The 23,689-nt window shown below is 34.9% G+C and overlaps 5 protein-coding genes across 6 annotated transcripts; 4 read left to right on the top strand and 1 right to left on the bottom strand.

The window, feature by feature from the left end:
• The first annotated feature begins 2,630 nt into the window (after nt 1-2,630).
• Nucleotides 2,631-4,313, top strand: LOC118035260 (uncharacterized). Its single transcript, XM_035040798.1, has one exon. It carries the CDS (start codon nt 2,631-2,633, stop codon nt 4,311-4,313), a length of 1,683 nt encoding a protein of 560 aa, XP_034896689.1.
• A 973-nt stretch (nt 4,314-5,286) lies between these two features.
• On the top strand, nt 5,287-6,430 carry LOC118035117 (acyl-CoA--sterol O-acyltransferase 1). Its single transcript, XM_035040606.2, has one exon. The coding sequence runs from the start codon at nt 5,297-5,299 to the stop codon at nt 6,350-6,352; it is 1,056 nt and encodes a 351-aa protein (XP_034896497.1). The 5' UTR covers nt 5,287-5,296; the 3' UTR covers nt 6,353-6,430.
• Nucleotides 6,431-7,244: 814 nt separating this feature from the next.
• Nucleotides 7,245-8,826, top strand: LOC118035119 (acyl-CoA--sterol O-acyltransferase 1). Its single transcript, XM_035040611.2, has one exon. The coding sequence runs from the start codon at nt 7,515-7,517 to the stop codon at nt 8,604-8,606; it is 1,092 nt and encodes a 363-aa protein (XP_034896502.1). The 5' UTR covers nt 7,245-7,514; the 3' UTR covers nt 8,607-8,826.
• Nucleotides 8,827-9,121: 295 nt separating this feature from the next.
• LOC118035118 (pheophytinase, chloroplastic) lies at nt 9,122-13,608 on the bottom strand. Of its 2 annotated transcripts, none has more exons than XM_035040608.2 (6): nt 13,399-13,608; nt 12,157-12,929; nt 11,074-11,300; nt 10,518-10,709; nt 10,261-10,417; nt 9,122-9,548 (listed from the first exon to the last, which is right to left on the bottom strand). In XM_035040608.2, exons 2-6 carry the CDS (start codon nt 12,907-12,909, stop codon nt 9,300-9,302), a joined length of 1,578 nt encoding a protein of 525 aa, XP_034896499.1. In that variant the 5' UTR covers nt 12,910-12,929; nt 13,399-13,608; the 3' UTR covers nt 9,122-9,299. The 2 variants fall into 2 exon arrangements, with proteins under 2 accessions (XP_034896499.1, XP_034896498.1); XM_035040607.2 differs by having other exon boundaries at nt 12,157-12,926; nt 13,399-13,607.
• Nucleotides 13,609-18,827: 5,219 nt separating this feature from the next.
• Nucleotides 18,828-22,139, top strand: LOC118035120 (vicilin-like seed storage protein At2g28490). The gene is made up of 5 exons (XM_035040612.2): nt 18,828-19,767; nt 20,125-20,306; nt 20,519-20,599; nt 20,700-21,104; nt 21,402-22,139. The coding sequence occupies exons 1-5, from the start codon at nt 19,446-19,448 to the stop codon at nt 21,870-21,872; spliced, it is 1,461 nt and encodes a 486-aa protein (XP_034896503.1). The 5' UTR covers nt 18,828-19,445; the 3' UTR covers nt 21,873-22,139.
• The last annotated feature ends 1,550 nt before the right edge of the window (nt 22,140-23,689 follow it).

Here is a 23,689-nt window from a genome sequence, read left to right as displayed (position 1 = left end):
AAATGGGTATATAAAGTGAAATTCTAGGCTGATGGCAAGGTTGAAAGATACAAGGCGAGATTGGTAGCTAAGGGCTACACTCAACAAGAGGGAATTGATTTCTTTGATACTTATTCTCCTATTGCAAAGATGACAACAATCAGAGTTCTTCTTACCATTGTTGCTATCAAACACTGACATTTACATCAACTTGATGTTGATGATGCCTTCTTGCATGAAGACTAAAATGAAGAAGTATATATGCAATTACCACCAAGTTTCTCAAATCTAAATGATCCTCGGGTCTGCAAACTTAAAAAGAGCATATATGGACTGAAACAAGCCTCCAGACAATGGTTCTCCAAGCTGTCTACCTCTCTATCACACTTCAGTTTCATACAGGCAAAATCAGATTCTAGTCTCTTCATCAGACGAACTTCTAATAGCCTTATAACAGTGTTAATCTGTCTTGATGATGTGATCATAGCTTCCAACGATCTAGCAGAAATAACCATTGTGAAACAGTTCCTTCACACGTCCTTTCCTATAAAAGATTTGGGAGAGTTGAAGTACTTTCTAGGTATTAAGGTAGCTAGATCTGCTAAATGCATTGTTCTTTGCCAAAGAAAGTATGCTTTGAATGTGTTGGCAGACAATGGTTTTTCTGATGCTAAACCAATCAGTTTTCCTATGGAATTCATTCTAAAACTCACTACTCATGATACTAGTCCTTTATTATCTGATCTTGCATCCTATCGTAGAATGATTGGGAGACTTCTATATCTCACAATCACACGACCAGACTTATCATATGCAGTCCAAACTCAGCCAATTTATGTTTGATCCTCATATAATGCATTTACAAGCTTTAGAGAGAGTTCTTCGGTATCTTAAGGCAACACTAGGTCAATGATTACTTCTCAAAGCTGATTCTGATATGCATTTGAAGCCATATTCTGATAATGATTGGGGTGGTTGCATTGACACTATAAGAAGTGTCACTGGATTTTTAGTTTTTCTTGGAGATTCACTTATATGCTGGAAATCCAAGAAGCAATCCACTTTCAGTAGGTCCTTAGCAGAAGTTAAATATCGAGCTTTGACAATTACAACGTGTGAGCTCCGATGACTGATTTATTTGTTGGTCGATTTCCAAGTACCACACTCTTAGGCTGCATTGTTGTACATTGACAACAAACTTGCTTTAGAGCATAGGCGGAGCCTTGTAGAAGGCTAAGGAGGGCTACAACCCAGGGTAAAAAAAAATTTAAAAGTCCACTTTTCCTTTTAAGTTTTAGACAGCATATTTATACTACACTTTTTCTATATTGCAAACCTAATATCCCACTTTTTCTTGCAATACATAGCTAGCCGCCACTTTAGTTTTCCTAGCAAGCCACCCACCTTTGCTTGCAAGTTGCAATACTAATTAATTATTATGTTTTATAGTAAATTTATCTAAATATAAATAATTAATTAGTTTACATATCTTCTAAATAACTTGGGATTTTAGCTATTTTTCTTCTCAACAATATACAATTTTAGCTTGAATTTTGAAGAAGAATCTATACAAAGAGCCGCGAGAGTGTAAAATCATCAGGTAAGAATTTACAAACCATGACTTTTCATTTTGAATTCAATGTTTCACATTCATTACAGTAGATTGTTAATGGAGTAAACAGTAGACTGTACCGTAGAAATTGATGCATGTTAACACACTAGTAGTCTAGTACTAATAATTTACTAGTTATTTTAAAGTTAAGTTCTCCAAATCTCCCAGTAGTTTGCATCACTAGTTTATCCTTTTATATTCTGCATTTTATGAATATTTTATTTTGGCATTAGTATCTTTTCATCTTGCACCTGATTTCCCTAATCCCTTTTACTTGAATAGGTTATAAATTATAATGGAAAATCAAGGAAACAAGAGAGGAAAAACTATATTTTCATTCTTTAAACCAAACGAACAAACATCAACCAGTAAAGGACATTCTCCTTCCAATGTTGATGTGTCAAATCGTAGTGAACAGCCCCCTTTCAAATCTCAAAGAGTTGAAATTGATGTTAATACTCTTGAACGAGATCCTGGGTTACGAATTCCAGTGTGGAAACATCCTATTAATCAACAAGATGAAATTAGAAGAGCTTATATCAAAATGGGTCCATATCAACCTAAGTTAGCAGAGTATCCAAGGACTGAATCAGGGAGACAGTATCGTCGATTTCAATACACTTGGTTTGATCAATTTCCTTGGCTAGAGTACTCTCCATCAAAGGATGCAATATTTTGTTTTCCATGCTTTATCTTTGAAAACAAAGTGCCTCGTCATCTCACATTCACCACCGAAGGCTTTAGAAGTTGGAAAAGGGTTAATGATGGGGTCAGATGTGCACTTTTGATGCATGTGGGAAGTCCAACTTCACCACATAATAATGCTGTGAAATCTGCTGAAGATTTAATGAAAGTAAGTAGACATATTGATAAAGTGTTGAATGCACAAACTGTTGAAGAAGTTCAGAAAAATCGGTTGAGACTTATGACAACAATTGAAAGTGTTTGATGGCTTAGCTTACAAGCATGTGCATTTAGAGGTCATGATGAATCTTCAGCTTCTAATAATCGAGGTAATTTTTTGGAGATGATAAGACTTATGGGGAGACTGAATGTTGACATTGATGATGTTGTCTTAGAAAAAGCTCCGAAAAATGCAAAGTATACCTCACCGACTATTCAAAAAGAGATTTTGCATATTCTTGCGAACAAAGTGAGGAAAAAGATTTGTGAAGAAGTTAGAGATGCAAAGTTTTGTATTTTGGTTGACGAAGCGAAAGATGCATCAAATAAAGAACAAATGGCTATTGTTTTGAGATTTGTTGACATTCAGGGTTTTGTACGAGAGCGTTTCTTTAGTATTGTGCATGTTTCAGATACTACTTCTTCAACACTTAAAAAAGAAATTTGTGATGTGCTCGCTCGATATAACTTGCATATTTTCAATATGCGAGGTCAAGGGTATGATGGTGCTAGCAATATGCGTGGCGCATGGAATGGACTACAAGCTTTATTTCTCAGAGATTGTCCTTATGCATATTATGTACATTGCTTTGCTCACCGACTACAACTTGCATTAGTTGCAGCAGCTGGAAATGAGATTTCTATTTGGTTATTTTTCTCAAAATTGACAACCATTATCAACCTTATTTGTGCTTCTCCCAAACGTCATACCGAGTTACATTATGCTCAGGCTATAGAAATTGCACATATGGTAGCTACTGGAGAACGTGAGACTGGTAGAGGGGCTAATCAAATTGGTAATTTACATCGAAGTGGAACTACTCGCTGGAGCTCTCATTTTGATTCTATTTGCAGCTTAATAGATATGTATGGTGCAACTACTACTATGCTTGAAAGTATGGTTCAAGAAGGATCTTCTAATTCTATACGTGGGGAAGCTGGTGGTTGTTTGATTGTGATGAAATCTTTTGAATTTATATTCATCTTATATTTGATGCATAAAATAATGGGGATTACTGATTTACTTTGTCGAGCTTTGCAGCAAAAATCTCTTGACATCTTAAATGCAATGGATCTTGTATCAACTACTAAAGTATTGCTTCAGACTTTGAGAGATGCCGGATTTGATCTTCTCCTTGCAAATGTGCAATTTGTTTGCACAAAATATGAGATTGACATACCACATATGAATGCTTCGTATAAAAAAGCTACAGGTCGTTCATGTCAACAACAAGGTTCAGTAACAGTTTACCAGCATTATCATTATGATATATTTAACTCAACAATAGATTTTCAGTTGGAAGAATTAAATTCTAGATTTAGTGATGGGACAGTGGAACTCCTTGTACTTAGCTCTGCTTTAGAACCTAAAGACAACTTTAAATCATTTAAAGTTGATGCTATTTACAAGCTTGCTGAGAAATTTTATCCTGAAGATTTCAATGAACAAGAGATGTATTATTTGAGATCTCAGCTAGAGCATTATCAGATTGATGTGATTCATCATGAGAGCTTTCAGAATATGTCTACCATTTCTAAATTATGTCGAGGATTAGCTGAAACAAATAAGTCGCAGCACTATCATTTGATTGACAGGTTGATTCGTCTTGTTTTGACTTTGCCTATTTCCACTGCCACTACAGAGCGGACATTTTCAGCTATGAAACATGTTAAAACTGTGCTTCGCAATAAAATGGAAGAGGAGTTCTTAACAGATTCTATGATGATTTACATTGAACGAGAGCTTGTTGAAGATATTGATTCGGATTCGATCATAGATGAATTCTATTCTATAAAACATCGAAGGGTGCAACTTTAATCGTGTAATTTATTTTTATTTTTATTTTGAATTTTATATACTTTAAATTTTATTTTTTATATATTTTATGTTATGTATTTGAATTAAAACTTTATTGTTAACTTGACAAATTTATATATTCAAGTGAATGGTTGATCTTAAAAAATAATTTATGTGTATTTATATCATAGCCCAGGATAAGAAAAATTCCTAGCTCCGCCCTTGCTTTAGAGATTGCCTCAAATCTAGTACATCATGAACGCACTAAATATATACAACTCGATTGTCTTATCATTCGGGAGATATTGTAAGAGGGTTTGATTAAAATCATTAACATCCATTCCAGATTTCAATTGGATGATGCTCTCACAAATCCCTCGGTTGTCTCAACTTTCATTTTCTACTTAGCAAGATGGGAATGGTGAATATTCATTCTTATATTGAGTATAAAGGGGGATATTGGAATATACTGAACACTATAGATACGCTGTCAGCAAAGCCATCAAAGCCACGTCTACAGATCATTAGTGCCAAGCCTGCAGATTAGCAGTTAGTAGTGCAAAGTTAGTTATAACAGTTAAGAGTTAGTTATAACAGTTAGCAAAAAGTGTATATATAAACATTCGTATCCCCTGGTACAAGGGTGATAAGAAGAAGAGAAATAAAAGAAGAGTAACACACATTTCTTCTCTCAAGGATTCACCCTTTCTTTTTTCTTCCTCTACACTTCTCATTTCTTGCGCAACACTTTACAGAAGTCTTCGCTATTTTCTTTTATTGAACTCTTCTTCTTCTCCTTCAAGATCCTCGTGCTATGTGCGTCAAATTAAGACAGCACTCCTTCTTCTCCTTCAAGATCCTCGTGCTATGTGCGTCAAATTAAGACAGCACATTATCAAATATTTTATTTATATTCAAATATACAAAAGGATGGTGTATAAATTATAAATTATCATCGAGAACAAAGAAAGAGATCATAGACAGATAACATATTTGGTTGCAAAATGGAGAATGAAATCTGCAACTTGGTAAAGGTATGGTTCTCAGTCTTCGCTTCTGTATGCTATTGCTATGCTATTGGTAAGGTAGTTCCGAAAGGAACTCGAAGACTTGTCTTTTTGCTCCCGATCGTTTGCCTCTTTCTTTACCTTCCTCTTCATCTATTCGCCATTCATTTCAGAGGCCCCACAGCTTTTTTCATTTCCTGGCTTGCAAATTTCAAGCTTCTACTCTTTGCTTTCGGCAAAGGCCCTTTGTCTTCAGATAATCCATCCATCTCCCTGCCACATTTTGTGGCTGTAGCTTGTCTACCCATCAAGATCCAACACAACGTTAATGACACATCTCCAAAATCATATATACATTCCCAGAAGCTTGAAGATGGTAAGAGATCATATCCAAATTATGGGGTCAAGACTTTGCTTTTGGCTATATTGGTGAATGTTCATAATTGTAGTGACTGTATCCATCCGAAGGTCGTTTCCTTGCTTTATGTCATGTACTTGTATATCCAACTTGAAATATTACTAGCCATAGCAGCAACCATGGCTAAAGTGTTGTTAGGACAAGAGCTAGAGCCACAGTTCAATGAGCCCTACCTCTCCACTTCATTACAAGACTTCTGGGGTAGAAGATGGAACCTCATGGTTTCAAGTATCCTTCGACTTGCCGTTTATGAACCCACCGGCAACATAGCCTCTGGTCTTGTGGGCAGAAAATGGGCTCGGATTCCAGCAGTCATGGGGACATTTTTTGTCTCAGGTATCATGCACGAGCTCATGTTCTTTTACCTAGGGCGTGACAAGCTCACAATGGAGTTGACTTGCTTCTTTCTCCTCCATGGACTGTGTCTAATAGTTGAGAGTGTTTTGAAGAAGTGTTTTGGCGGCAGGTGGAAGTTGCCGACGGTGATTTCTGGGCTACTGACTACTGGGTTCGTGATGTTGACGGGGTATTGGTTGTTTTTACCGTCAATGTATAGCTGCAAGGTTTTTGAAAGGGCATCTGCAGAGTATGCCCAGTTATTCACTTTCGTAGAAAATATAATTCATCGTCATTAGACTTTGTTTGGTTCATAGAATATTGTTTTAAGGTTTTGCTTTGGATTAGAAAATTAATCAATGGCGCATGCAGGCTGGTTCAAGGTTTGAAAGTTTTTTTTTTATATTTAGATTAAAGAAACAATGCTGAAACAGTTTACAAGACTCAGCAAACCAAAATCCCACCAATGCTGAAAAATCATCCTCTCTGTCAAATACTCTGTTTTACCAAGTATACGGCCATTTAGGTTTGGCAGTTTGCTCCTTCTTATTTATATAAAAAAAAAGAAACCATGTATTTTAAAGAAATTATTAGGTGCAATTTCCTTTGAATAAAAACAATTTACATTAAAAAAAAAATAATTGCGGTGAGAAAGGAGGAAAATCCCTTAAGTGTAAGAAAAAATCAGATGAAGTAGATATATATCATTGGAAAGAAAAGAAAAGAGTTACCTCTAGTGAGTTGATGTACTATAATTTCTCGCGTGAGAGTATAATTTAATTAGTGACTAACCTATTGTTTAAATTGGTACAGCTATCGTTAATTATAAGTCGAAGGTCAATGGTTTATGATGAAAAAGCCCATTAAAAAGAACAAGAGAAACTAGATATGAACTTGGTCATTCCCGGAAAATATGCTCTTGACACCACGAAAACATCTGTGAAGAATATCGAGATACCAAGTTCCGATCCATTATATATATATATATATATATATATATATATATAATATCCCATGGTTGAGTTTTAAATAGAATATAATAGTTCATATACCAACGCTAAGTTGTAAGTTGTTTTAACATAATCTTGTTGATTTGACTAATTAAAAAATAATGAAAAGGATTTTTGAAGAAAGAAATAAAAGTAAATAGAAAAATTAGGTGGCTGAATTAAAGAAAGCATGTGGCTGGATCTGGATTGATATTCTGCAGCTCTTTTTTAATTCGTGACCGGTGATTACTATGCTGTAGGTCAACGGAAGATCTCTCCATGTATATTCAACTCACCCCCTCCGGCCAATCGGCCCGGGGGCCTTTTACAGTTTGAGCAATAGTTTAAAACGCCCAGTACAATATTTCTGTTCATCAGAAGACTAGAACAGCTTGAGCTAGCTCTGTATACAGACTTCATAATCCAGCATCAGGAAATCAAAAACATTCTCTTGGAGGAACAGGAAAAAACTATGGAGGGTGAAATTCGCAACTTCCTGAAGGTATGGCTCTCGATCTTGTTTAGTTTATGCTGCTGCTATGCCATTGGTAAGGCGATACCGAAAGGAAAAACAAGACTCCTATTTCTAATCCCATTTGTGATCCTCTTTTTCTACCTTCCTCTTAATCTCTCCACCATATTTCTTGGGGGCAACACAGCGTTTTACGTTGCTTGGCTTGGAAATTTCAAGCTCTTACTCTTTGCTTGCGGTAAGGGCCCTTTATCTTCACAATATTCATCAAGGTCTCTCTTAACTTTTGTTTCTGTTGCTTGTTTGCCCATCAAGATCCAAGAAAACCGACCTCCAAAATCAAAAAACCAAGAAAACCAGCCTCCTGTAATACCTACAGATCAAACCCACAAATCTTCGTTGAACTATGCAATAAAAGGTGTGCTTTGGGCATTTCTGGTAGTTGTCCATGATTATAATGAATACATCCATCCAAAAATCATCATGTGTCTTCTATGTCTCCATCTATACATCTTCCTCGACGTTGTCCTAGCCTTAGTTGCAGTCTTGGCTCGAACCATCCTAGGACTAGAGCTAGAGCCACAATTCAACGAGCCACACCTCTCTACATCTCTACAAGACTTTTGGGGCAAACGATGGAACCTCATGGTCAGTAGTATCCTACGCCAGACCGTCTACGAACCCACCCGCAACATTAGCACACGCGTCGTCGGTCGGAGGTGGTCCCCAATCCCCGCTGTTATGGCCACGTTCTTGTTATCAGCCATTATGCACGAGGTCATGTTTTATTACCTGCTTCGCGTGGAACCGACATGGGAGATCACGTGGTTCTTTCTTCTACATGGATTTTGTGTAACAGTGGAAATTGCAATAAAGAAAGCGTTAAAGGGCAGGTGGCAATTACCGAGGCTGATCTCATGGCTCTTCACCATAGGATTCGTCGTGGTCACTAGCTGTTGGCTGTTCTTTCCCAAGCCGCTCCAGTGTAGGGCAGATGTCAGGGCGTTTGAAGAATATGCGGCACTACGAGCTTTCGGGAGGGGTTGCTCTCATGCTGTGTTTGGCCGCCCTTCCATCACCAGAAGCTATTAGCAAATTAAATAGGGCAATACAGGGAAGGAGAAAGCTGCGTCTAGTTCAGTAAGTCCATGATGAGGAAACTCATGTGCTAGATAAATAAAGCGATGCCCACCATCATTCTGAAAAACAAAATGGGTTTTACTTCAGAAAAATTGTATTCCAGTTCTGTTGCTTGATGCACACTCCTGTTTGTAAGAAAGAGGAATTTCTTTATATATATATTGAATTCCAGTGCCACTTACTTTATCGTTATTTTTCTTCTTGAAAATATATTTAAATAATATTTTTTAATAACAATACATCAAAATAATTTAAGATAAAAAAATAAAAAATTTACACTATATTTCAACCACAACAACAGCAACCATCATGAACTCAAGAGAAACATCATTATCTAACAACTAAGCTCCACTGAAAATTAAATTATTTGATTTATACTCCAACTAATTATATACGAATGAAAATAATAATTGTATATACTCTAGCTAGTAGTTTGTTATGCAAAAAAGTCCATTATTTCTCTTGAATCGAAGAAAATCATTACAGTAAACATGAATAACAGCTGAAGTACAAGATAATGTGGACGTACACAATGATTCTACATTTTTTACATCTAATGCTACAATGTATCAGACAAGTATGGTTGGATACAAGAAGGAGAAGGAAAAATCGTTTTGAATTTACATCATGTTCTAGGGCAGGTGGCTATGGTGTCAGGATTCGGCTAGTAGTTTCCTTGAATTGAGATTTAATGTAAGAGCTAAAGCTATTCCAGATAGAAAACCTGGATCCAAAGAACCGGACAATAACTGATTTTCTCGATCCTTCTCTCACAAATTCCAAGTCCCTGGCAATGCTATTCTCGACAACTTCTGCATCCTCATGTAATGGTAGGGCAACTGAACCATGGGATTCCAGGTTTTTAATCCACCCACGAAGCAAGTAATTCACAGCCTGTTGTAACACAAAGAGTCAGCTGTCTATGGAAGCAATAAAAAGCAGGTATATCAAGGCCTGGAAAGATTATCCATTTCACAGCCTACACGGAACACATCAATTAAATCAGACCCAGGACAGCAATACCACAAATATCTGGAACTCCAATGCAACATGAACCACTTCCCAAAAAAATTTGGCGATTCCACGATGCCTTGAGAATTCATTCTTTACTAACACAACGGTTCATTGATTAATCCTAGAAAACCTAGTTTGGGTAGGTTCGGAAATAAAATTTGAGACCACTGCAGGGATGCCAAAGAATCTAAAATATTCTCATTCTCTCTCTACCTCCACACGAGTGGAACTGGAGTTTTGATTATATCTAAGTACCGATGTCATGTACAGGTTAAAGGACATCTTCTCTTGTACTCGCAGGCAGCAGCTATATCCAGAAGTTACAAGTAGTTATGGCAAGATTCTTGCAAATTAACTCCGTTGAACTAGTATAGGCATTGAAGTTTCAACAATTATTCCCTCCTTGTTCAAGTTTTCTACTTCCCATAAGATTAACATACTTATTTCCGGATCAATCATCACACTGCCTTTTCTTAAAAAAACAGGTGTTCTTTACCCAAACAAATAAAAGCCTGAACGCCACCTTCAAAGCATGAACTATGAGATAGGCAATAGAAAGTGCCATTAGACAAATAAGCGATGAGCTACATACCTCAGGAACTTCATCATGGGGACAGTGACCAGCTGGGCTGATCTCATAATATGGAGCTTCTGGCACCTGCTGTTTCACCTGTAGGCCCCAGACAGGCTTCACCCAGGGGTCCTCCTTTCCATACATGAGACAAATGGGAATATCGCTCATTTTACAACTAGAAACACAAATAAGCTATGAGCCCTTCAGTTCAAGCAAGAAAAAAAGAAGGGAATGAGTGAATCGTCAAGAAAAGTTAAGAGCTATTAAGTGCTTGCCTGGCTAAAGTCTCCCTGAAGGATAGCTGTCCCTGAGGAGCAAACATTATTGAGGCAAATGATGCAGCAGCAGCAGGATGTTGTGTAATCTCAAGAATACGAGAAAACACGTTGTCAATATTTGTAGAATGATCTGCGTAAACCTGTTTAAGTATCTCTGCAATACTTTTAGGGTCACTTATTTTCTGCCAACTGGGAAAGAAATTAATAACATTAGTAAGTTGGAGAAGGTTGATGCATAACAATAACTGTACTGGTGATGGTGGAGGCAGTAGGAATTAGATTCAAGCAATAATGGCTTTGAAGAGATAAATACAATGACTTATTTCATGAGACATGCATGTTAAACAGAACAAGCAACTACATGAAGCCGCCCCCAACAAAAAATATATTGTTTTCACAATTTATGCAAAGCCTTGGTGAGACTCTTTATTAGTTTCACCAACAACATGATACCCATGTATTATATATAGATTGGCACATGAATTCTCTGGATCCCAAGTGTATGGGTACACAAATTAAATTGTATACACACACAGTAAAAAGAAAAACTTACAAGAATTCTATGAGCTTTCTAACATTTGCAGGTAGAGGAAATGTCCCAGACCATGGAAATATCCTTGCTAATCTTGGAGATCTTATTGGATTAGGTAGGAACCCCCAAAACGGAGTTGCATTTAGCAATGTAACACCTTTCACTAAATGAGGGTATCTTGCTGCAAAGTATAATGCAACAAATCCTCCCAGCGAGTTCCCTACAATATATACTGGTTCGCCAATTACCTGTAACATAAATGAGTAACATAAATGATTAATGTAATCTGTGCCTTTATGAGATATCATGATGCATTTCTCTTACATAAATAGCCATGTTGTCGTAAATACACAATCTTAATGACACCTCTTGTGAATTTGAACGCCCATGTAGAATGCAAGAAAAAAGTAGGAAACAAGGACTGGTGTCCATCTCATTAAGAATCAATCTTTAAGAGTCTATGTGAATTGTGCAATATGAGAAGAACTAATTGGATGGCAAGCATAAAGCTATGGTCTTGAAGCACAAAGATATGAAATCAACGTATAGAGTTGAGGAGAAAAGGTATTCTAGAAGCATTAAAGTGTGGAGTTGGAGAAGTAAAGTACAAAGGTACGTAAAAATGGAGTTGAATTGCTTTTCAGAAGGATTTATGTGAATTGATAGGTCAAAAGATAAAAAAGAATAGCTGCTTTCCTAAATGAGTGGAAAAAAAGAGAGACGAGACCAGACAAAATTAGATAAAGAAGCACTTTATGCAATGTAGAAGTGTGACAAGGTTGAAAAGGCATGGAAAAAAAAATCATAGTAATTGCAGATCAGAAATAGAGTAACTGAGTTTATTTCTCACTTTGGAAAAGCACTAGGAAAAAAGTTACCAGAATGGAAAATTGGATGAAGGAGACATGATCAATGCAGAATAATCCTTCACGTGAGCTTAACCATACAAAATCCTACAGAAAGTGCATGAATGTACAACAACGGAAAACTAAGCCAATATATATTATTGTAGATATCCATATACAATATGCATGTATATGTGACTCAGCCATCTTTCGTTATTTCAGATTGGAACAGAGAAGACATGGAAGGATGTTTGACTACCTCTTCTATGAATTTGCGAACTTGGTCCTGCCATAAATCCATAGAGAAAACAAGCTCATTCGCCCATGGTTCAATCTCATCTCCAAACCCCCAAATGGAATCCTTCCCTTCTGAGGCAGCCCCATCCTTTGAGAACAGAGTGGGATTCTCAACTGGCAATGACATTCCCTGCCCAAGAAAATCAATCGCCCATACTCTGTAGTCACGACCTAAATCCTTCAATTGCTTCTCATAATGAAAGGAACCAACACCAAATCCAGGAAGAAACAACACTGGTGGAGAATTCACATTTTCACAACCAGCTTTTTCATAATGCACATTAAGTTTAGGCTTCCATTTCCAAAAACAACTGCTTATGGGGGCACTATATTCACCATTGGATTCATCTGGCAATCCTGGAATCAAAACCTTTGTCGGAGATTCTCCATTTTCTGTAATACTCCCCACGTCATCCTCTCCACCAACCACATAACTACTAGAATTTCCACTGAAAACCTTTGAATTACCATTCTTTAACCCTCCAAATGAGTCAAGTGACCTAGAACCTTTCCCATGATTGAGTTTTTTCAAGAACTTATCAACACTAGAAAATCTCAGTGACCCATTTCTTTGATTAGTCCTAGCAAACAGAATTTTGCGTTCTCTACTAGTAGGGAGCTTTAACTGGGAAGAATTTGATCCACTTTCAGCTAGTTTCCACCTCAAATTTACAACAAGACAACAAGATGCGGTACTGGAAGTAAGAATATCCATGCCCCAGAAAGGTTGATCTGCTGTGATCAGTTAAATCATATTGATAAGCAAATACGAAGCTTACCTTCTGTGTAGTTGAAAATAGAACTCCATAAAAATAAGAAAAAAAAAAACCTAAAATCATCATGTTTCTATACTATTATAGCTTTCAAATGTTTAGGAAATCATGACAAAAACTACTTATCATAGTATTTACTTCTTTTCTCGAATTAATGAGCTGAAAACTATCAAAGTTTCTTTTTTTTTTTTTTTTTCTTTCCCATCATTTCAAGCTACCAAACAAAGCTCAAAGCACGAAAACCAAACTTTTACAAACAGAACTTGATAGAAACATATCTAAGCAGCTCTTTAACAGAAAACCCATACCTCATGAGTTGATGTAAAATCTATTAAAAATAAGTATTAAACAGTGAACAGGAAAGTTTATTACTTAACAGATCGTGCCCCATAAATAAACAACTTATAATATATTGGAGAGATGTCTCTTACCTTTAGTTTCCAAAGAGAAGTGTCATTAAAGTTCGATACTTTATGAAATCTCTAGTAACCTCCGTGAACTTCGGAGATTTAAGTAGATCTAGAGAGAGATGGAGACACTGGGAGTCTGGGGTTGCTTGAACGCTTCTCCTTCTTATAACAGGCCAGGAAAAGAACCTTTCTTGATTTGCCTTTTCTTTTCTTTCTTTCTTTCTATTTTTTCTCATTTATTGGTGAGTAATAAAAATGCTATCCTGACAAAATGTTCAATTTAATATATATTTAAAACGCTTTACATGCTTGTACGGTTGCAGTGTTGTGTTTGTTTTTTTATCAAGAAACCAAGGAATTTTTTTTATTTCGTCTTCTTCCAATTTCTTTGAAGTTTCGTGTCCCAATAAAGATGGTGGTGATGTCCAATAGCAAAGATCCAATGACCAATGAGAGGGGCTACTAAGACTTTATAGAGAAGTTATTAGATACGTTAGGAGCACTTTGAAAAGGATTTTTAAAAAAATTTAATTTTTTTATTTTTTTAAATTAATAATTTTTTATATTTTTAAATTATTTTTGATATGTTGAAGTCTTAAAAATATTTTTAAAAAAATAAAAATTATACTATTTTAATATAATTTTAAATAACAAATATTTTAAAAAATAATCCGTAATTATATTTATAAATAATTGCTAATATTTCATACTTTAGAAAAGCTATTAGATATCATTAGAAGCTATATAATTATTTTTTTCATGAAAATATAGTACCTACCATGAAAATTGAAGCTTATTTTAATGTTGAAGATGCAATTTTCATTATGTTTTAAAATGAAAATAATATAGAAATATATTGAAAACAAAAAACAAGCAATGAAAAGCAAAAAATAATGTTTCTTTTTCCCGAGACAGAGCAAAGAGCATAGTTAAGATTATGATAAAAAATTGTTTTAGAGATTATTTTTTATATATTAATACATGAAAATAATTTAAAAATATAAAAAATTAATTTAAAATTAAAAAAGTATTTTTTTTAAGAAAACAATTAAACGCAAAATCAAACACATAAAAAATAATTATTAAAATTTTCCACGTGGCTGATGATGGCTGGCTGGCAAATGATTGCCTCTTTTTGTAAATTCTTATTAATTTGTTTTTAAACTAGGCCAAGTGTGTCTGGTCCAAGATTGTGGGCCTAGTTGCCACCAAGCCTATGCACATAGGCCTATGACATGTTTATGGGCATTTCATCTCCAATCTTGCAAGTCCACAACGTCATGTTGTTAACACTATTGATTGACAATTATTATCAACCAATTGTTTCCAATTTTTAACGTTCATGACAAATTTCAAGCGGGAAGAGATTTGTTTTTAATTCACATTCAAATGCTGACAAAGGACTTGAAAAAATATATTGATGTGTCTTTCGACAATAAATATAAAAGATGACACTACACAAAAAAATAATTACTTATTTATTTCAAATATCTCAAAATGAACCAATAAGATATTAAAATTGAAACAAAAAAAAAATATATATAAATGCATCAAATCATGAAGAATAAGAAATCTCATTCTGTAAACACTTCTAATCATCATGTTCACATTGCTTGATCTAGCTCTTAAGAAAGGTGTTTTTAGTGAGATAAAATGAATGAATATGAGCAGCAATTATTTTCTTCATAAATATATAATCTATAATTGAAAACATAAGTACTATACAAAATTAGATAACAAGAAGGATGATTAAAAAAAAGAGGAAACAAATAGATTAATACATTTTAAGCCTAATATGGAGGAGAAGGTGGTGGTGGAGATGTGTAGTATTAAGGAGCTGGTGATGATAGTGATTTATAGTATTAAGAAAGAGATAAGGAAAAAGATGGTAAAGGTAGAGACTTGTATATGTATGAAGGTGGGGAAGGAGGTGCTAGAGGTAAAGAGGACATGTAAATATACAGAAGAGATGGTGAAGAAGATGGTAGAGGTGGTTACTTGTAAACATAAAAAGAAGGTGAGGAAAAAGATGAATGAGGGAGGGGTGAATGATGACAAGACTAGTGAAGATTTGTAAATGTATAAAGGTAGAGGGGAAGACAATGGAGGTGGTAGGGATTCATAAGCATAAAGAGAAGGTGAAGAAAGGGATGGCAGAGGACGAAGCTTATAGATATAAGAAGAAAGGGGTGATGAAGATGGTGGCTGCATAGATTTATATAGGTAAAAAGGTGGAGAAGGTGATATAAATGATGGATATTTGTAGATGTATAAGGGTGGTAGTGAAGGTGATGGTGAAGATAAAAACTTATAAATGTGAGGAGTAAGTGAGGGTGATGAGGGTGTTAAGGACTTGTAGATATAAGGAGCAAGAGGTTATGATGGAGGTAGAGGTGGGGATTTATAGACTTATGATGAGGGTGAAAGTGGTGATAAAAAATATGGTGACTTGTATACATAATAAAGTGGCAGGGAAGGGGTTAATGGAGGTAGAGACCTATAGATGTAAGGAGTAACAGGTAATGATGATGGGGGAGGTGGGGATTTGTAGACATATGGTGGGGGTGGAGAATGTGATGGTGTAGATGATGAATTATATCCATAAAGAGGTGGTGGAGAAGAAGATGGTAGAGGTGGTGAGTTAATAACATATAGAGGTGGAAGAGATGATGAAAATGTGTGGGATTTGTAGACGTATAAAAAGGGTGGTGAAGGAGAAGGTGGAGGAGGAGATTTATAAATTTATGAAGGTGAGAGAGAGATGAATGAGGTGGATATTTGTAAACATAAGATGGAAATAAAGATAATGATAGGTGGTGGGGACTTGTAGACATAAAAAAAGGATAGTGAAAGAGATGGTGGAGTAGGAGATTTGTAAACGTAAGTTAAAGGTAGTGAATGTGATGGAAGTGGTGAAAACTTGTATCCATAGAAAAATGATGGTAATTTATAGTAATAACGAGAAGGATAATAATATGGTGATGAAGGCAATGGTTGAGATGAATACTTGTAAAACTTGTCTTTATCAGCAACTATATTAATAGCTACCAAGCATAATGCCAAACCATGTAGTAGTTGAGGCCAAATATTAAACATGTTTGGCAAAATTGGCTCTTTTTTAAGTCAATCCCACAACTCAAGCATTCTTTACCTCGTTGATTCAATACTAATATGGAGATGCAAATGACTACAAGGTTTTTAGTTTTTATATCAATTCCCTTAACTAACATATACAATTTTTTTTATTGTTATTGTTTGAGATCTCTAACCTCTAACAACCTTTAAAAGTATTCTTATATTCTTGCATTTCTTGTCAAAACAAAAAAAATAAAAAGGATGATGTGTTTTCATTATGCTCCATATAAATGATATAGGTTTATAATTTACTTTATAGGTCTGTGAAGACATGATGTCTGATTAGGGATATCACCCGACTTGTCTGGTGTTGCATAAAATTAAGAACATGTTACATATTGATAAACCTAAATTTAAAGAGCCTAGAAAAACCCTAAAGGTTCAAAAACCCAAAATCCCAGGCAATGTGCCCGAGCTCGACCGCTCATAGGCTTATCGTTGAGAAAAAGCTTAACCCTTATGGACTCAACCTGAGGGAATGGTTTAGCCCCCATGGTCAATATTTTTTGAATTTTACTTTCCCTATATCCATAAATGTATAAAATTTTTCTCAAAGAGGCACCATATTTTCATCTCATTAATATTTGTGTAAGAAATATTTATTATTCATTAATGATATCAAGAAAAAATGACTCTTCATCCTCTCTTTTCCGTAAAATGACAAGATTCATGCGTTATAAATACCTAATGAATCTTTTAAACTCCAGGTTTACAATATTCATTCTCTACTATATACATATTTTCGGATAATTTCTTTCTAAAATATTATTTCACACTCTCTTTATAAAAATAATTACTTAAGTATCCAAGAATCATTAACCTACCATAGGAGATCCTTTAGAGGTATGTAGCCTCCAACATCAAACTACACCTATTTTGGTCATCCTACGCTAAAAAGAGTGGAGCAAATTGTAGGGATCAATTGATTAATCTATTTATCCACTCGCATGATCTTTTTTCCTAGGTTGCTTCATGTTTTTTGGGCCATCATCACATATCAACTAAACTTTATGTTTAATGAACAATTTTATTCAGCTTTACAAATAAAATGACTTAGAGAAAAAAAAAAAATTTGCTTCTTCTTGAAAGCAAAATATTTAGCATATCATTATCTTCTATCAGCACTAAGATCCCATGCCAGTCATACTTAACATGTATTATGAGGATTCTAAGCATCATGTTAGTAATTAATTTTAAGTCAAAGTATGGACTTTTAAGATTAAGAATCAATATTATATATATTAATCACTTATACAAATATAAAGGGTTTTTTTTATTAGTCCATTTATTGTTTTTTTATATATATATATATATTAAATTGTCAATTTAACTAATAATTTGGGACTTGAGTTTTTTTAACATATTATTTTTTTTCTACATAAAAAAAATCAGCATAACGAAGTGTAACCATTGTCCATCTAATATTTGTCATAACAATACTTAGAGAAGGGTAATATTCTTGTTTCGTGTTTAAAGAGAAAGTGCATCCCTTCAGGTATTGTTAACGAGGAACATTGAAAATAAACTACTAGCTTGAAATTTATGGAGCATTTTATTTCTGAATCTAATTCAAGTGAGAGTTGATTTCACAATCATCTAAAAGTTAGTATGGAAAATATTTTATTAATTAACTCAAAATAATTTGAAATTTTATTATGGAAATATTTTTCCCTCAAAATTTCCCAATAATTTATCACTCAAATTTAAAAATTTCCAATAATTTTAAATTTTAATGCAAAAATTCCTCCTAACATTAACTCAGCTACTTCTTTTATTAACTAACTCTAATCAATTCGAAAACTTTGAGAGAAGAAGTTTCCATTGATGGATCATAAAATTCACTCCTGAATTTTAGGTTCATCAAATCATATAAAAATAATAAATTATTTCTTTTTATAGTTATTTCCTATTAAAATCTTACGAGTTGATTTTTTTTAAAAGAAAGAATAAAGGAATAAAAAAGGAAATGAAAAGGCTTGCATGGCCCAAGGACCGCTATGCTTGGCCCAAGGTCTTTGATCTAGGTGCTCCTAGCCCAACGACTTTTTTTTTTTTTTAAAGTGAGACAACAGTTGTTTAGGATGGAGGGCGTGTCGTCTACGGTTGCTGGATAAGTGACTCGTGCCATGGCTTGCGTGTCAACCGCTGCTCTTGATTATTCAGTACTTTACTTGTATTACCAGCCCGTCTTAAAAAAATTCTTGTGAATGAAATTAAAATAAATTATATATTAATATATATATATATATATATATATATATATATAAGTGTATTTACATTTGAGTTTAAATATTAAAAAAAGAGAGAGAAAGAGAGGCAAGTATGAAACCCAGAACCTCCCGTCGTCGTCGTCAGAATCCCTCATCCTCGACGCCAATCCATGGAAGCCACAAAATTGCATGCCTCTCAAATTCTCCCTCCCCATGCACCATCAAAACAGCCCCCAAGCTCCCCTACCACCATTTTTGTTAAAGAACTACATGGCAGTGAAATTTGATTAATAGAAAATCTTGAAAGTTCAGCATGGAAGTGTAGTGTTGCGTGCCTCTGGTTTTCTGTGCCTTTTCTTTTAAAGATGGGGACCTGAAAACAGAGAGGGCAAGTAACAACGTGGATTTTCTTTTTCAGAAAATAAATAAATATAAAGCCGGATCATGAACTTAAATCCATTTGACAGAGGAGTGAAGGGAGCAGAAGCAAAAATGACTTGGTCTCAGCTTGATCTGATATCTCCAGAACTAAACTGTGTCTAGCCTAAAATCAGCCAGCAAACCCACAGCTCTGCATGTCTGACACTTGCCCCCCCTCTAATTTCTCCCTCACCCCTTCATAAACCCCACCTGTCTACTACTGCTGAAACACAAGATAAGAGTAAATTTCACCAGCAATACAACACTCAAAGCAAGAAAGCTAGCTGGAGAAACCAACACACAATGGGAAATGGAGCTGCCCATCTGCTCTTGCTGCTTGTGCTCTGTTATGGGGTCACAATGGCAGTGGGGTTATATCGAGAGGAAAAGGAAGACTGGAGAGGAGACAGGGATGAGACACACATAGATAGGGAAGAAGAGTGGTTATTGTTGCAAGATTCAAAGCCTGTGGTGAAAACTGATGCTGGGGAAATGAGGGTGCTCAGGAATTATGGTGGAAGGATTATAGATAGGCCTATGCATATCGGGTTCATTACGATGGAGCCCCGAACTCTTTTTGTTCCTCAGTATATCGACTCCAGCTTGATCCTCTTCATTCGGACAGGTGTATAGTCTTCTTCTTAAATCTCTCTATATTGTTGCATTCGTAGATTTCTGTCAAAACTGCAACACTTGCATGCATTTACAACATATCCAAAAGTGGATAATGAGGGCTCTAGTTTTTAAAACTTGTAATTAGGAAAAATAGAAGATGAGTTGCTCGCAGAATTAACGCACAAGTATCTTCCACATTATCTGTCTTCAGTAGAAATCTATAAGCATTTTCTAAGTACTTTGCAAGGTTTCATAACCAAATCAATGAAGGAGATTGCTTTAGGTAGATCGGACATCACGGATATAGGAGTTACCGTGGACTTTAGTTTTTATGGCAAATATTATTCATTTGCACTTTGGGTTGTAGGGGAAGCCAAGGTTGGATTGATCTACAAAGATGAGTTAGCAGAAAGACGATTAAAGATCGGGGACATCTATCGAATTCCTGCTGGCTCGGCATTCTACTTGATGAACGCAGAGGAGGGGCAGAGACTTAACATCATTTGCAGCATTGACCCATCTGAGAGTTTGGGATTGAGTTTTTTCCAGGTACGTCATTACTTAAGCAACTTGAGAAATATTTTGTCGCTGAATCTTGAGGGTTCAGGGCAGCATAATTTTTTGCCTGGAGCCTTCTAGTAGTGGAAGTTCTAAGGATTATTTATGGCTTAAATATGATTAAAAAAGTTTCGGTACTGCTTGTTTTTTTGAATTATTAGGTTGCGCAATGACTGCCATCTTTTCTGATTTTATGTTTGCAGTCCTTCTACATTGGTGGGGGAACCTATCCAACATCAATTCTTGCTGGTTTTGAGCTAGAAACCCTTTCAACTGCCTTCAATGTAAGCAAGCAGATCAAAGTTGCCCACTTAATATCCACCATTAGCCTCTGCTCCTTGATTAATTTATTTGTAAAATTGTTTGATAAATTATGCAATGCAGGTGACAGCAGATGAAGTAACTGAAATCATGACCAGGCAACACGAGGGTCCGATAGTTTTCGTAGGTGATTCTAGGGCACCAAGGCCAAGCTTATGGACAAAATTCCTTCAGCTGAAGGAGCAAGATAGACTACAGCACCTGAAAAGAATGGTGAAATTCCAACAACAACCCAGTCAAGGAGAGGAGCAAAGGACATGGTCATGGAGGAAACTCTTGATTTCAATATTTGGACAGGAAAATAAGAAGAAAGGTGAAAAAGTTGGCAAATCCCCTGATTCATACAATATCTATGATAGACGGCCTGACTTTAGAAACAACTATGGGTGGAGCATTGCCCTTGATGAGTCTGATTATCAGCCTTTGAAATACTCTGGCATCGGTGTCTATCTGGTTAACCTTACTGCGGTAATTATTCATGTCCAGTCTCTTGATTTTGCTCATTGTTCACTTTGTTTTACGATATCCAATTCATTTTTTCTTCAGAACAGAAGCAGTATCAACTGAAGGCTTCTCCATACTCTCTATATATAGGAGTTTCATCCTCTTTAACAGGAACCAAATGGTCCTCTACTTATCTACTAACAGAGAACTGTTAGCAATTGGATCAACTAGATAATACATTGGTAGAAAAACATCCTCGTACAAATGTTACTGAATTAGTAAACTCCTTATTCTTATCTTTTGGGGCAATTTTTGTCTTAGGGATCAATGTTGGCGCCTCATGTGAACCCAACAGCAACAGAGTACGGAATTGTTTTGAGAGGGAGCGGCAGAATACAGATTGTGTTTCCAAATGGAACACAAGCGATGGATGCTATAGTAAAAGAAGGCGATGCTTTCTGGGTTCCAAGATACTTCCCCTTCTGTCAAATTGCAGCTCGGTCAGGTCCTTTCGAGTTCTTTGGATTCACAACTTCAGCTCGCGAGAACAGGCCACAGTTCCTGGTTGGGGCAAACTCAATTCTTCAAACCTTGAGAAGCCCCGTGCTTGCGGCTGCTTTTGGTGTGAGTGAGGATAGGATTAATCGTGTCATCAAGGCACAGCGCGAGGCTGTTATATTGCCTTCAGCAAGTGCAGCACCACCAGATGAGGAGGAGGGGGTGGCCAAGTTCGAGAGGGTGCAGAAGGTGATCAAGAGCTTTGGCAACGAAGTGATTATGGGTTTCGATTAGAAAAGAGTGGAGTGCAGGATAAATTTCGAGAGGGTGCACAAGGTGATCAAGAATATCTTTTGGGTAGCTTATATTTTCACTTTTCTTAGTTCTTTCTGTTTGTGTTCCTTGCTTCGTTGCTTTCACTGTTTGTCTCTGAGTTGTAAATAAGAATAAAATCGACTTCTCTTAGCTACTGATATCTCCCTTTAATTTGTTATCGCCATGGCCATTTGAGATTGGATTATATTGGGAACAGCGGCCTAAACCTTCACAGAACAGGAATAAAAACTAGCCAGGGGTGCTCTGAAAATGATTTTTTGATGATCATTTCTGTAATTTGGTGTTTCGCGATGAACAGGGGGGAGATCATGAGGTAGGAGGGAGCTATAGGGCTTTTTAGCCAAATTTATAATCCAATTCTGTAGAGTTTAACTCTAATTATAGTTTAATTTTTATTCGAATCTCATTCTAAAAGTTGAAAAAACGTTTTCCAAGTAACATAATTAGAATAAAACGAAGAAAAATGGTAATTCATCATATTAAGGAATAATCAAGCCCTCACAACGTGTTTGTAATCACAGTGAACGTTTTGGACAGTTGGGTTGAAATTTTATAAAATCTTGGAGTTGCTGTGTTTTACGTGATAGAAGATAATGCTGATGGTGTAAAAACAATATAAATTAAATAATAAATTGATAAACCGAAAAATAGTTCTTAATGCTAATAACTATATTTTTTAATGTAAAGCATGGATTTTAATCCTGATTTTTCTTTTTAATTTATACTTTTCTATTTTTTTATATTAAAGATTATTTTTCCATATTAAAAATATCTTTTTTTTTTTATTTTATAAATACATCATACAAATATTGTTTATTTTATAACAAATATATGAATAAATTAAAAATAAATTAAAAATAATATCTTTGAAATATTATAAAAATACAAAAAAAAAGGTACTTTAAACATGTGCAATAATTTTTTTTTTAAAAAGACAAAGGTTATTAATTTAAATAAAAGAATTAATGCAAAGTAAAAAAATACATAAAAAAAAGATATTTAATTAAAATCTTACTCATGCTTGATCTTTTATAGCTTTCTTCTCTAATTTGAGGCTATCATTTTTATCTTTGAACAACCTATAAATAACTTCTCTCTCCTAGTTACACATTTGGCTTCCTTTCTTAGCTGCCTTTTTATTATTATTATTATTATTTTTTTATTATTATTATTAATTAACTCTCATTGGGTTTCAAATTTGCTCTTTTTATTTTTCTCTTTCATAAGACAAGTCATCAATAAAAAACACATCTTCTTTCTTTTATATATTACAATTTCCAAAAACAAAGTCTCAAGAACATTTTTATTAGTCTCCATAAATTTTTCATGCATCTTCCTATTATTTGAGTTTTAAAATGACCAAATCTTTTGCAATAATAACATTGAAATAATATTATTAGATTTACAATCTTTTTTATAGTGACCATACTTTTGACATTTATAGCATTGAATTTAAAATTTGTCATGCAGATTTGAATCTCCTTTATCTCTATTATTTGTTTTTTCATTGTATCCTTGTTATTGATCAAAATAATTATTTCTTCTACCTCTATCTTTATTATTTTGATCACCTTGATTATGCTTAATTTTGTTTAAGATTTTCTCCTTGATTATTATGTTCAATTGAGATTGCAATGCATCATCAATAGCTATTATAAACTTCTTTGAATTCAAGTGATGCTAATGAGCCTTATAATTCATTAATTGATACCTCATTTAATTTTTTTGATTCTTTATAATAACTTCTACCATGTATTTAAAATGAAGTGTTACGC

The sequence above is a fragment of the Populus alba genome, chromosome 9 (assembly GCF_005239225.2).
Source record: "Populus alba chromosome 9, ASM523922v2, whole genome shotgun sequence".
Taxonomy (NCBI): domain Eukaryota; kingdom Viridiplantae; phylum Streptophyta; class Magnoliopsida; order Malpighiales; family Salicaceae; genus Populus; species Populus alba.
This window is presented reverse-complemented; position numbering and strand designations above follow the sequence as displayed.

Excerpts from the sequence above, each read along its gene's own strand:
- LOC118035117 (XM_035040606.2), top strand. The coding sequence starts at position 5,297 with ATGGAGAATGAAATCTGCAACTTGGTAAAGGTATGGTTCTCAGTCTTC.
- LOC118035120 (XM_035040612.2), top strand. The coding sequence starts at position 19,446 with ATGGGAAATGGAGCTGCCCATCTGCTCTTGCTGCTTGTGCTCTGTTAT. Across the intron at positions 20,600-20,699 it reads CCCTTTCAACTGCCTTCAAT|GTGACAGCAGATGAAGTAAC; the intron begins GTAAGCAAGCAG and ends TATGCAATGCAG. Across the intron at positions 21,105-21,401 it reads ATCTGGTTAACCTTACTGCG|GGATCAATGTTGGCGCCTCA; the intron begins GTAATTATTCAT and ends TTTTTGTCTTAG.
- LOC118035118 (XM_035040608.2), bottom strand. The coding sequence starts at position 12,909 with ATGGATATTCTTACTTCCAGTACCGCATCTTGTTGTCTTGTTGTAAAT. Across the intron at positions 10,710-11,073 it reads AGAAAGCTCATAGAATTCTT|TTGGCAGAAAATAAGTGACC; the intron begins GTAAGTTTTTCT and ends TTTCTTTCCCAG. Across the intron at positions 10,418-10,517 it reads TTCAGGGAGACTTTAGCCAG|TTGTAAAATGAGCGATATTC; the intron begins GCAAGCACTTAA and ends TTGTGTTTCTAG.
- LOC118035260 (XM_035040798.1), top strand. The coding sequence starts at position 2,631 with ATGGGGAGACTGAATGTTGACATTGATGATGTTGTCTTAGAAAAAGCT.
- LOC118035119 (XM_035040611.2), top strand. The coding sequence starts at position 7,515 with ATGGAGGGTGAAATTCGCAACTTCCTGAAGGTATGGCTCTCGATCTTG.